The following is an 11,901-nucleotide window of genomic DNA, read 5'->3' as shown; positions in this document are numbered from 1 at the left end:
CATCCATCCATCCATCCATCCATCCATCCATCCATCCATCCATCCATATTTAGGGTCTGGCTTGACATAAGTACTTATTATAGCGGTGCACAACCATGTCTAGCCCAGGAGCTTGCCTTAGAACCACGGTATGGTGGCCCACACCTTTAATTCCAGGACTTGGGGAAGATGGGCCGGGAAAAATTGGGAGTTCTAGGCCAGCCTGGGTTACATAGCAAGTTCTAAGCCAAGCTGGTTTTAGGAGTGGGTAAGGAGACACTCACTGTACAAGGCTTCAGATCACTGCTGTGTGGACGAGAAATTGCCTAGCATGTGAGGCTATGAGTTCCACCACTAGCACTACAAAACAGAACAGTTGGATGAGCAGCGTGGCCTTCTAGTCCCTGCATAGTTCATAAGGGCCTTGGCACTGCTTCCGTAACACCTAAGACCACACACAGTGAGATTTTTATTAAAGCCCAGAGGATCTCAGTTAAAAGGCTAGCCAGCCTTGGTAGAGATGACGATAGGTGCTGGGGAGTGTCTCCTGGTATAGGTCAGGTCAGAGGGCTGTGGCTGCAATACAGCTGGTACAGGGTCCTGCTCAGAGCAGGTCCCAGATTTCTGCAAGAAAAGTCAGGAGAAGGTCAGCTTGGTGCCTGAGGCAACCCAGTCTTCTCTCCAGATTGTAATTTCCTGTACCTCTGTAGACGCCCACACTTGATAGTGCTCAACAGCATCTCCTGCTCCTTCGTGGTGGCACAGGCATCATAGGCAGCCAGGAGACTGGGGGTGAGGCATAGAAAGGCTGACTATCTGGGCAAGCATTGTGAGTCATGAGAGCTAAGGCTGGAGGGGTTTAGCCTCAAGTGGAAGAATCTTAAACACTATAAATGTCCTATTTCTGGCCTTAGAGCCCCTGCTCCATCCTGCCTGCCCTCCCTTCCTGGGGAACACTGGGACAAAGCCTGCCAAGGTTCCCACACAGAGCCAAGCTCACTCTCCAGGAACACTGGTTGTGTTGAACTCCACACAGGAAAGGCAGAGGAACCCTCAGCGGCTCTCTGGGGAGTACCTGGCAGGGGTGCTGTATCGATCCACCAGGGCTGCTGCCTTTTCCCCGCTCAGTCCACGCACCTGCATCAGCTGCCGGGCAAATACTTCTCGCACAGACTGGGCCTGGGGTTGGGGTAGGGCTGTGTTAGGGGTGACCTGGGCCTAGGCCACCTGAGCAGAGGCAAGACAGGGGTGGTACCTTGTTCTTGACAGCTTCTGCATTGAAGTCACTGAAGGTGAGGAGTGAGCAGAGAGGATTTGTAGAAGGCTTTGCTTCTGATTCAGCTTCCCCTGGGGTTCCCCAAGGGCGGCTGCGTAGTGTGAGGCCCTGATGGAAAGGGGACTGAGGCCAGGCTCCATAGACTAACCCCCAGCTAGTCCTTCCCAGGCCCCAGTGGGAAGCTGAAGTACTGGAATCCCATCTTTCCTTGCTTGGCCAATAAACACCAGACAAGGGTCCAGTACTAGATAGAGGCATCTGCTCACCTGGTACATTCTTTCCAGGCCCTTTGTCAAAAGTGCCAGGTAGCCAGCTGACTCCTTAATATCCATGGTACGCTTCACGAAAAAGCCATCAATGACCTGGAAGAGAGGACACAAGGAAGGTAGCTCCTGGCCTGAGCCATGGGCTATAAAATCTGCCAGCCTGGTCCTGCCCTCCCAACTCACCTGGGTGTTTGTGACAGCCTGCAGCAATGTACTCTCAGGAAGGCTAAGGTTGTGAACAGACCCATGTTCCTCCACCAAGTACACCCGGTGACCCAGGCCACAGCGCTTCAGGCGGAACTAGGAAGGCAAGCAGAAGCAGTGTGGCTCAGGCCCAAATGCCCACATGTCCGGGCCAGCCATCAGTTAATAACACATTAACTTTGCAAGAGACCCTGATCCTCCAGTCTCACCTTTACTGGCTCCTCTCATATCTAAAGAGCAACACCACACTAGGCTCTTGCTATGACTCCTGTAAGAAAGCCCTGAACCTCTGGGCATTATACTTCCTCCAAACCTCCCTCGACCTACTGGGCTCTGAGCCACTAAGGTCAGCCCTGCTGCTGAAAATTGGGTATAGACTTGACATTTCCAATCCTAGAGGTTTGCCTCTTGTTTATCTGAATTCTCTAGGGCTAGGTACTCAAGAGCTCTCTAAGTTTCTTCAGCCCTCAGAGATACCCATGTTTTTCAACTGTGCACCTGGATGGCTTAAAAGGGGCTCAAAGTGGGTGTGGCTGGAGGCTCTGCTTTGAGGCCACCCAGGAGCTTTTCTAGGTTGAGTTAAGCAAGGAGTGAGGCAGGCTGACTAAGGCACCTTCTGCTCGCGAAAGCGGCCATCCGTGATACTGCTGCACAGGTCATCTAGCCGCTTGCGCTCCACAATGTGGTCCAGGACTAACTCCCCAGGTGTTTCTGCCAAAAAAACCAAGAAGAGGTTTGCTGTCTTCCCTGTATCTACCCAGGCCAGCCTCCTGTGCCTGTCCATGGCCCTTTACCTGGGTCTCTGGGCCTGGTCTCCTGTGCCACCCACACGAAGTCCCCAACGTGCAGCTTGCGTACTGTGTGGGGCACATGCAGTCTTTGTAACTCTCGGAGCATTTCTGGCCTGTGTCCTGCCCTGATATTTCAAGAAAGAAGGCCAGAGTCAGGCAAGCCAGCACCGACTATTCCAGCATCCTCAAGTTGTTTGCAAGAGTTTCCCTACTTCCTTACCCTCTGGTCTCACCAATGTCCACGCACAACAGCACTCTGTACTCCCCAGGCCTTAGCTCCAGTGGCCTCTGCTGGACACCCCCCTCAGTAGGGCCACTATAATGGAAAGGAGGCTGTGCATGAGACCAGAACCCCCCAGGCCAGGGCAGTTTCTACAACTCACAGAGAGGCCACTGGCTCAGTTAGAAGTCTCTGAGATAAAGGTATGGCTGTCCCCATTTCTCTTTCTTTCTTACGGTTCTGACAAGGTGCCTTCAGGAACTGCTGACTCCTCTCCATGATCCTCCTTTGGCCTAAAGCCAGTGTTCAGAGTGCTCAGGCCTTCTGCCTCGGCCAGCTTCTGGGCCAGCCCCAGGCCCTCCGGTGTCAGTGCATACCTGGGAGGTGAGGGACACATGAAGTTTTATCTTCTTTATCCCTGGTGTGCTCTCCTTCCCTCAGCTAGGTGAGCCTTACCCTCCTTGGCCTAAGTTCAGTGGCTCCTCATCACCTGTCTCCTTGTCCCTCAGGTCAGCTTCCTCAGGACCTCCCTAATGGTGCCTCAGCTTTGCAGTGTGTGTCTCCCAACTCCTTCCCCTGTCTTCACTCAGCACCATGCTGTCCTCCCTCCCCTCAGAGGTTCATACTTTCCAGGTCCTGCAATATCAGGCCTTTTAGCAGGTAGGCTGGCCTTCCCCAGCCTCAGCAGCACCAGATCTGAGATCTGCTGGGTCATTAGAAAGGCTAAGAATGTCCTAACTCCTGCATGTGTCCCATCCCTGCCTCAAGTGCTCTCTGCTGCTTGCCCAACCTGGCTGGCCGATGTGTTCTGAGGACTAGGTTCCTGTGAAGGAGGCCTCGGAGGGCAGGCCAGGGTCTCGAACTCCCAGGTACTACCTGTGAAAGGGAAGGAGACCCTCAGAGAGGCCCTAACACTCCCAAGCCTACACTTCCTGTGCCCCTATCCGATACATGCCACATTTGGATCAGGTTGCATACCAAGGGTGCCTGCCACGAAGGGAGAACTGCAGTAGGTTCTACCTGCCCACTCTCAGCTGGATGCTCACCCGGGGGGTCTTCTGGGCACACTTCTGCAGCAGCTCGTCTTTGGTTAGGAAGCTGTGGCCATCAGAATTCTGAAACAATGGTAGAAATGAGGGTAGCTTCAAGTCCAGGGCTCCTCACCCTGATTTGCTGTGGCCAGCCAGTATGCACAGTATCCAGGCACTTCTGTGAGCAACTTGCTTACCAGGTGCTCCCTGTAGAGTTGCAGCAGGATCTCTCGAGCACCTGAGTTCTGAGCTGGCCAATAGCCAGCACTGGTGCTTCCTGCTTGAGGCTGGGTAGGAACCTGAGAGAGACAGAGGGCCTCTGAATTCAAATGCCTGTCAGTGTCAGCTGAGGTTTCAGCAGGCCCCATAGGCTTGGGAAAGGAGATGAAGCTACAAACCCTTGTAAATCTGGAATGTGATGGTGGCCAGAACAGCAGCAAAAGTTGGGGGTATGTTCCAGGCCCAGCCCCAGCCACGACTACAGGAGAACAGTAACATGGTACAAGTCCCACAACTTTCTGGGCTGGACCGTTTAGCAGCTCCCTTCGGGGCTCTGTCTACAGCGGTCTCAATAATCCTACTTAGGAATTAACATGGTGCCTCTCAAAGAGGGTAAGAGACTGTCCCAAGTCAATCTCAATCAATAAGAGCTGGAGACAGGAGTGTTCAACTCCTCAAACCAAGACTACTCTCACCCCAACCCCAATTAGCTTTCTACTTCCTTTCCCAGTCAATCCTCACTGGCATGGAAGAGTCCTGGACTTGAACAGGTGGCCCTTTGCTGTCTCTGTTCTTTACAGTTGGTGAGTTCGGGGCATGGTCACCTGCAGAGAGCAGAAGAAAGTCAGTCCTGCATATGGCTGCCAAGAGGAGCCTAGATGTAGTCTGCTCAGTTTGTGAATTTGAGTGTCATATTTTAAAACTTTTTTGTGTGTTTTATTGAATATATAGGAGTGTTTCACCTGTGTGTATGTCTGCACATCACTAGCATGCAGTACTAGAAGAGGCCAGAAGTAGGGGCTAGATTCCCCAGAACTGGGTTTTTGGTATGGAGACAGGGTCTTACTGAGTGAAGCCCTGGCTGGCTTAGAATTCACAAAGATTCTCCTGCTTCTGCTTCCTCTGAGTATTGGGATTAAAAGCACGAATCACCCATGTCATTGTTTGGAAATAGTCTCAGGCAGCCAAGGCTAGCCTCGAACTCACTATAAAATTGAGAATGCTCTTCAACTCCTGACTTTTCTACCCCCACCTCCTAAATGGCCGGGTCCCAGACTTGTTTCATAGAGCCACCCATCCTGTCTCAGTTGGCTAGCGTTGTTCGTGAGAACTAGGAGGCTTACAGACCATCAATCACTAGCCCTGGGTTGAACAGCAACCACATTGTGAGGGGGGAATTTGAAGCCAAAGTAGACACAGACTGCACCTAAGAAATTTAGGAGATCACCAACTCCCCCGAGGTGCTCACCGCCCGATGCTAGGTGCTGCTTCAGCTTTTCGTCCAGCATGCGGCAGAGCCTGTCTCCGAAGTGCTGAAGTATCTTGGCTTCCTTCCCGCTGCGCAATGGTAGCGGGTACCGTTGGAGGGAGCGCAGTGCCTGGCGAGCACAAGGGAGAAGGGGACTTATCAAACTGGAGTCATGAATCACCTGGCTCTTCTAGAGCTTGTCACTAGAAAAAAGCTGGGACTCACCTTCTGAAACACAAAGCGCGTGTGGCGCCCTCTGCTGGCTGCCTCGTCCCGCCACTCGGTCAGCCAACGAACGAAGAGCGGGTTGGGGCAAACAGGCAGCGGACGCTTCCGGCCCAAGCGGACCGGCTCCGCCATAAGATCTACACTGGCTCTTTCGGCGTCTGAAACCCCCCCTGAGACTGGGATCTCGACAGTTCAGTTGGTATAAGAACACTTGTTTGAGGGTAGGACCTCTCCAGCCTAGCAGGGCACTAGCTCAAGGAATGACCTCCCTTTCCCTTGTACTATGCAGAAAGAGGACAGTCCGGTATGCACCACCTTCCCTTTAGAACCGCCCCCATTCGCCGTCAGCACCAGCCTTTTGGACAGGCCCCACCCAGGCCACCAAGCTTTGACCCACCCTTCCTCTCACCCAAAAATTCGAGAGCAGACTCGGCTTTTTTGTGTTGACTGTTAAAAGGGCAGACAGCGCCCCCTGTGACTGGGAGGTCTGGTTGAGGGAGGCACTCAGAAACCTGAACTTGGCTTGCTTCAAGGTCTCAGAAGGCTATTTCAGGCTCACTATCGTAGAAGAGGCTGGAAAAAGAGGGCTTGAGAAAAGTGGAGGAGAGGGACACAAGTCCAAGAATATTTGTGAGACATCTATGAAGGGGTGCAAAGGATGAAATAAAGGTAAGGTAGGAGAAGCAGAAAGTTCTCGAAATGTGCCAAGTCGGGGATTTGCACAGAAGGCTCAGGCTAGGTAAATGGCGAGGGTGTGTAGTTCAGGAGGAATAAAAGGTGTATCCTGGCAGGTGGGGAGTTCGAACGTGGGCACATGGTAGGGTCCTGGGGAAGCTAGTAGAAACTTCGCTTTTGTGGCTCATTAAAAGCGACGAGTCTCAGGGAGGATGAAGGTGAGAACCTTGCTGGGGGACGGATGTCTCAGGCTGAGGGGCACAAGGCTCAATAGAGCATAGTGGTCCCTTTAGGTTTCGGAACAACGCACGATCTTTAGCTAGCATGCCGGAAGTCGCCGGGAGCCCAATCCGCAGACCCTCTTCTCAGTCTAGTTTTCCGCACCCGCCTCCTTCTTTAAGCAGCCTTATAAGGAGCCTGGAGCTGGTGCTTGGACTGGGCACGCCCTCTGGAGGCTTATGCCCTAATAAGGACATCTAGGGCATCCCGCGGCCGGGGGCGGAAGGAGCGCGTCTCCAGGGTAACTGCGTAGCCCCTCCCCCCCGTTGCTCTGGGAAACTGCGAGTCTCGAAAAAGGTGGAGCTAGCCTTCTCTTTAGGAGGGGCACTTGGGAGAGGAGGGGGGTCAAGCTTCGGCCTCCACCTGGAGCTCCAGCAGCGTAGCCCAAGAGTGCAGCAGAAAGCCTCTGACTACAACCCCCGGCATCCTCTGCGTGTTGCCTTGCTCCTGGGGAAGCTCCTCATTTACACCCTTTATTCCGCTTGGGGAGTTCAGGGGCCCCAGTTTCGTTTGCCTCTGACTTGTTTGCGACCTTGCCCTCTTTTTTTCTGCAGAGTGTGAGAACTCTTCCCGGAGTTCCCACTCCAGTTTATTTTAAACTCTTGTTTTCATAGAGATTCTCTTCAGTCTTCGTGTTAAAATAATCATAAACCTATCAACTCGGGAACTATGTTGAAGTATTCCTTTTCTTGTATCTCGGTAGAAGAAATATAAAGAAAAATTTATATTAATGCACAACTCTTCACCCTTCCCCCATGAATTACGTTTGATCTAAGAATTTGCCAAACGCCTTTAGATAAAGCTTAAGCTCTCAAACTTTTTATTGTAGCATTTCCCGTTTAAAAAAAAATCCTATTTGTTGAAATTTCACTCCACGGGAGCATGTCTATTGACTTGAAGACACCGTTATACTTGCGATTCTCTTTTCTTTGGGAGAGGATCCCAAGCGGATGATTCAAAATCTTGGTTTTCAGGAACCATGAAGAACAAAAAAACTTCACTTTTGGGATAAAGAGAGACTAAGTGAGACTTATTTTCAGGTCATTTTTATCAAGAGATGGGCCTCTTGCTCAGACCGTTTTCTGGTCCCTTTTACCAATGGGCTCACTCTCCGTGTAACAGCCCTAACAGCCCACGCCTCTCGGCCTTCGCCTACTCTGCGCCTCAAGCTCTGCGGAACCCGGTAGCAGCTAGTTCTAGTTCGGTGCAAAATCCTCGGACTTCACTTCCCGTCGGCCCGCGCGGCAAGCGCCGGAAGGCCGCCCCGCCCCTCATTGTGCGGCTCCTACTAAACGGAAGGGGCCGGGAGAGGCCGCGTTCAGTCGGATCCCGGCAGCAGCTGCGGCGGCTCAAGTCTTCAGTAGCTCTTTCTGTCTCCCTTTCGTTTCCGGAAACATGGTGAGCAGTAGGCCACTGCGCCCGAGGGAAGAGGTTTCGTGATCCGTCGCTTGCGCGCTGGGCGGGGTGGGGGCGGCAGAGAAGCGTTCTTAGTATCCCATCCCCCAGCACCCCGAGCGAGATTAAGGGTCTCATTGAAGGGCAGGCCGCGCGTGCGCGCCTATGGGCGCTGGGAAGGGCCGATTCGGACGTCGCTCGCGCGCCCCCTGGCTCCTCTCCCCTCCCCCATCCTGCTTTTGCGCCAGCGCGGACACTGCCCGTGGGGGAGGGGTCCAATGTGCGGAGCCTCGGGCAACGCTCGCTGGTTCTCGATGGCGCGCGCTGGACCAAAGCACGCGGCATCCAAACCCTGCCCCGGGGCCGCTAGGGAAAAGCGCGCGAGGTCTCGGCGTGCGCCCCACCCAAGGGCTGTTCCCTTCCCCGCATCATCCTCCCTCTGCAGATAGGCTCGTCTCCACAGCAGGTGGCAGGAATTCCGCCGTCTGGGAGGGGCGGGGGCGGCGGCACGGCTCTGAGAGATGCTGAGGCATCAGGCAACCTGATTTGAGACGCTGGCTCCTGAGGCTCCTTGCATCACGAGTCATGGAGTGGGTCCTATTCAGGCTATCGCCCCACTTCTAGAAAGAGCGATTACACACTGCCTTCTCTATTCACTGTACTTCGGGCTAGTGCTAGAACAGCGCGTGCGCACGTGCTTGGGCCCTGCTATTCCGGCCGCAGCTCTAGTCTAGCTAGGCCTTTTGCTGCTGTGCCGGATGGGGCTGAGGGTGGAGCCGCGTTTAGGGAAGTGACCGAGGCGGGTACCGCCCTGAAGCCACCCAACTCTTATGTTTAGCCTGAGGGCATGGAAAACAGTTGCTTGGAGTGACTCGTCCAAGCTATCTTTCAAGCTGACTGGGCTCACGCCTATTCCTAAAGGTGATTCCTAGGCGTTGAGATTTCTGAGGTTCTGCAGCCTCACTGCCTCTGGGATACGAGTGTCTCTTGGGGAGGCCCTGAACGTAGCCCAGTCTTTCTCCGCCTACTCCGGAAGCGGGCGAATCACGTGGCTAGCTTCCTCTGCAGTTCCATGGTGGTGGTGGTGGGGGGGGGTTGGTTGTAGATTTCTTATTGGGTCGTCTCCCAGGGCCGTACAAAGCAGAAAGTTTTCGACAATTTGGGGCACTACAGTTTGACCTATTAATTTGTCAGTGATTTTTTTTTTTAAGGACTCTCACCACTCTTGGATGACAGGGAGTTGTCTAGCAAGGTCTTAATTAAGGGTTGTAATTCTTGTGTTTGGGAGATCTCGACGGGGAAGAGTGTCTCGTTTATACAGTGACTGCATTTGAAGGCTCTAAAGGCTTAATGAACGGTTGAGCAGCTGTTGGTGTCTTTGTGAATTTCTGATGTTCCTGATGTTCTGATTCTCTGTCTTTGTGAATTTCTGATGTTCTGGTTCTTTTTCCTGGAGATGAGACTGTGGCCCAGGAGTTTGGTCTTTTTGTATCTATCCTAAGTCGGCTTTTTAATCAATAACTTTCAGGTTCTTTGAATCCGCTGTTCTCAACTCGGCAAAGGTTTTTGTTTTCTTTGGGGGCTTTTTTTTTTTTTTTTGGAGATTTCTCTGGGTTGCCCCTGCTGTCCTGGAACCTATTCTATAGATCAGACTGGCTTCAAACTCAGAGAATGTCGTGTTCTACCACTCTTGGCTAGGTTTTCTTTTTAACAAGTACTGTTTCTAACATTTAGGGGATGTTGAAGTAGATAATTGGATATCTCCCTTGCAGGAGGTTTGTCCCAACTAGTTCTTAGCTGATGAGTTAGATAGAAAGAGCATTGTCTTTCGTCTGCAGGGACATTGCTAATTTGTGTGGGGCTGAGAAGTATACATTTTGCTATCCTGACTGAGGTTTCCTGTAACTGGAAAGAATACCCAGAATCCTTTCCTTTACAAGGAATATTATTTGGCTTGTCCCTCAGGCCTCTGGTGTGGCTGTCTCTGATGGTGTCATCAAGGTGTTCAATGACATGAAAGTTCGCAAATCTTCAACACCAGAAGAAGTGAAGAAACGCAAGAAGGCAGTGCTCTTTTGCCTGAGTGAGGACAAGAAGAACATCATCCTGGAGGAGGGCAAGGAGATCCTAGTAGGAGATGTGGGGCAGACCGTGGATGACCCCTATACCACGTTTGTCAAGATGCTGCCAGATAAGGACTGCCGCTACGCTCTCTATGATGCAACCTATGAGACCAAGGAGAGCAAGAAGGAGGACCTGGTGTTCATCTTCTGGTGAGCTCCTTACCTCCTTATTCAGGCTCTTCTGCCTGCTTCCTGTTCCCTTTCTCAGAGCTTAGCCCAAAGCATCCCAAGTATGGGGGATTCAGAGTTGTAACAAAACCCTCCTGGTGAGGAGCCAGGCGTGGTGGTGGTGGTGGTGGTGGTGGTGGTGGTGGTGGTGGTGGTGGTGGTACCCATGCCGTTAATCCCAGCTTGAGGGAGGCAGAGGCAGGCAGATGCCTGTGAATTTGAGAGGCTAGCCTGGTCTGTAGAAAGACCCCGTTTCAAAAACATTGACTACAAATGCAGTGAGGAACTTGGGAAAAGAAAATCCTCACTGTTACAGTATCCTAAAGGTTTCTTTTCTTAAGTCATCTCTTCCCTGGAGGTAGCTGCAGCCTTTTCCTTGCTTTGTCTTCAGGGCTCCCGAGAATGCACCCCTTAAGAGTAAAATGATCTATGCCAGCTCCAAGGATGCCATCAAGAAGAAGCTGACAGGTAAGCGTCCCTTCTTTGTATGCACTTTGTTGAGAGTCATGGCTGCAGTTTGGATAGGCGGCACTAATGGAGGTCCTCTATTCTGCTGCCGGCTACAGTGCCTTCCTCCTTTCCTCTGCTCTCATGGCTCCTTCCCAGATACACAGTCTCTCTGCCCCAGTGCTTCCTGCTCACTGCTCTCCGTTTTCATCCTATAGGTATCAAGCATGAATTACAAGCTAACTGCTACGAGGAAGTCAAGGACCGCTGCACCCTGGCAGAGAAACTAGGTGGCAGTGCCGTCATTTCCCTGGAGGGCAAGCCTTTGTGAGCCACCTCCAGCCCCCTGCCTGGAGCATCTAGCAGCCCCAGACCTGCTCTTGGGTGTTGCAGGCTGCCCCTTTCCTGCCAGACCGGAGGGGCTGGGGGGATCCCAGCAGGGGGAGGGCTATCCCTTCACCCCAGTTGCCAAACATCCCTCCCACCCCCTGGACCGTCCTTCTCTCTCCATCCCTGACGGTTCTGGCCTTCCCAAACTGCTTTTGATCTTCTGATTCCTCTTGGGTTGAAGCAGACCAAGTCCTGTCCTAGGCACCCAGTTTGGGGGGAGCCTTTTTTTTTTTTTTTAACGACACCCCTACTCCTCATCCCTCCCCATCCCATGCTGCCAACTTCTAACCACAATAGTGACTTTGTGCTTGTCTGTTTAGTTCTGTGTGTAAATGAAATGTGGAAATGACCCTCCCTGCACCAGCTGGTTGCCCTCCCCTTTCCCTTGATCTTGGCCACTCATGGAAGCAGGACCAGTAAGGGACCTTCAATTTTAAGGAAAAAAAAAAAACAATAAAAAGGCTAATTAACAATGTGGCTTTTGGGCTTGGAATCTTGGAGACCCTGTGATGGGAAATGGATCAGTGGTTTTCCTGTGCTGTGCCCCTAGCTCAGCCCCTAGCAAATGCATCTCCTTTTTGAGGTGTGGTGCCACAGTTAGTGCCAAGGTAGTTGAGTAGGGCAATTGGGCTCAGAGTGTGTCACACCTGAAACTTCTTGTTAATGGACCTTTATAGTGGACAGTGAGGTTCCTGGAGCCTCTTTCTACCTATGGGCTAAGTACAGTTCACTCAGGTGACTTACTGCTTTTTAAGGTTCTCTTAGCTCTCTCCCTCTCTTCCTCTGGGGTGCTTGACTCACCCCACTGCCAGGTTCAGTGGTGCCATGAACACCTAAGTTGAGCCTTTGGCCTCCTGTACTTGTGATTGGAGTCCATTTAAGGTGGGTCAGAAGGTGGAGTCCAGGACTTCAGACCCAGGTGTCTGGAGCCCCACCTACTGTTACCCCAAGCTAAAGCCTT

General features: G+C 52.3%; 2 protein-coding genes across 3 annotated transcripts; one reads left to right on the top strand and one right to left on the bottom strand.

Annotated features, from left to right (window-relative positions):
• Positions 1–388: 388 nt before the first annotated feature.
• Mus81 (MUS81 structure-specific endonuclease subunit) lies at positions 389–5,852 on the bottom strand. 2 transcript variants are annotated; one of them, XM_028770999.1, is made up of 16 exons: positions 5,461–5,852; positions 5,236–5,365; positions 4,509–4,591; positions 3,965–4,066; positions 3,783–3,851; positions 3,527–3,612; positions 2,973–3,113; positions 2,737–2,832; positions 2,520–2,641; positions 2,339–2,436; positions 1,705–1,821; positions 1,522–1,617; positions 1,235–1,363; positions 1,055–1,158; positions 682–765; positions 389–603 (listed from the first exon to the last, which is right to left on the bottom strand). In XM_028770999.1, exons 1-16 carry the CDS (start codon positions 5,593–5,595, stop codon positions 537–539), a joined length of 1,659 nt encoding a protein of 552 aa, XP_028626832.1. In that variant the 5' UTR covers positions 5,596–5,852; the 3' UTR covers positions 389–536. The 2 variants fall into 2 exon arrangements, with proteins under 2 accessions (XP_028626832.1, XP_028626833.1); XM_028771000.1 differs by lacking the exon at positions 1,235–1,363 and having other exon boundaries at positions 5,461–5,779.
• A 1,820-nt stretch (positions 5,853–7,672) lies between these two features.
• On the top strand, positions 7,673–11,417 carry Cfl1 (cofilin 1). The gene is made up of 4 exons (XM_028771054.1): positions 7,673–7,815; positions 9,778–10,085; positions 10,495–10,571; positions 10,769–11,417. The coding sequence occupies exons 1-4, from the start codon at positions 7,813–7,815 to the stop codon at positions 10,879–10,881; spliced, it is 501 nt and encodes a 166-aa protein (XP_028626887.1). The 5' UTR covers positions 7,673–7,812; the 3' UTR covers positions 10,882–11,417.
• The last annotated feature ends 484 nt before the right edge of the window (positions 11,418–11,901 follow it).

Source organism: Grammomys surdaster, unplaced genomic scaffold, assembly GCF_004785775.1.
Source record: "Grammomys surdaster isolate TR1022 unplaced genomic scaffold, NIH_TR_1.0 205, whole genome shotgun sequence".
Classification (NCBI taxonomy): domain Eukaryota; kingdom Metazoa; phylum Chordata; class Mammalia; order Rodentia; family Muridae; genus Grammomys; species Grammomys surdaster.
This window is presented reverse-complemented; position numbering and strand designations above follow the sequence as displayed.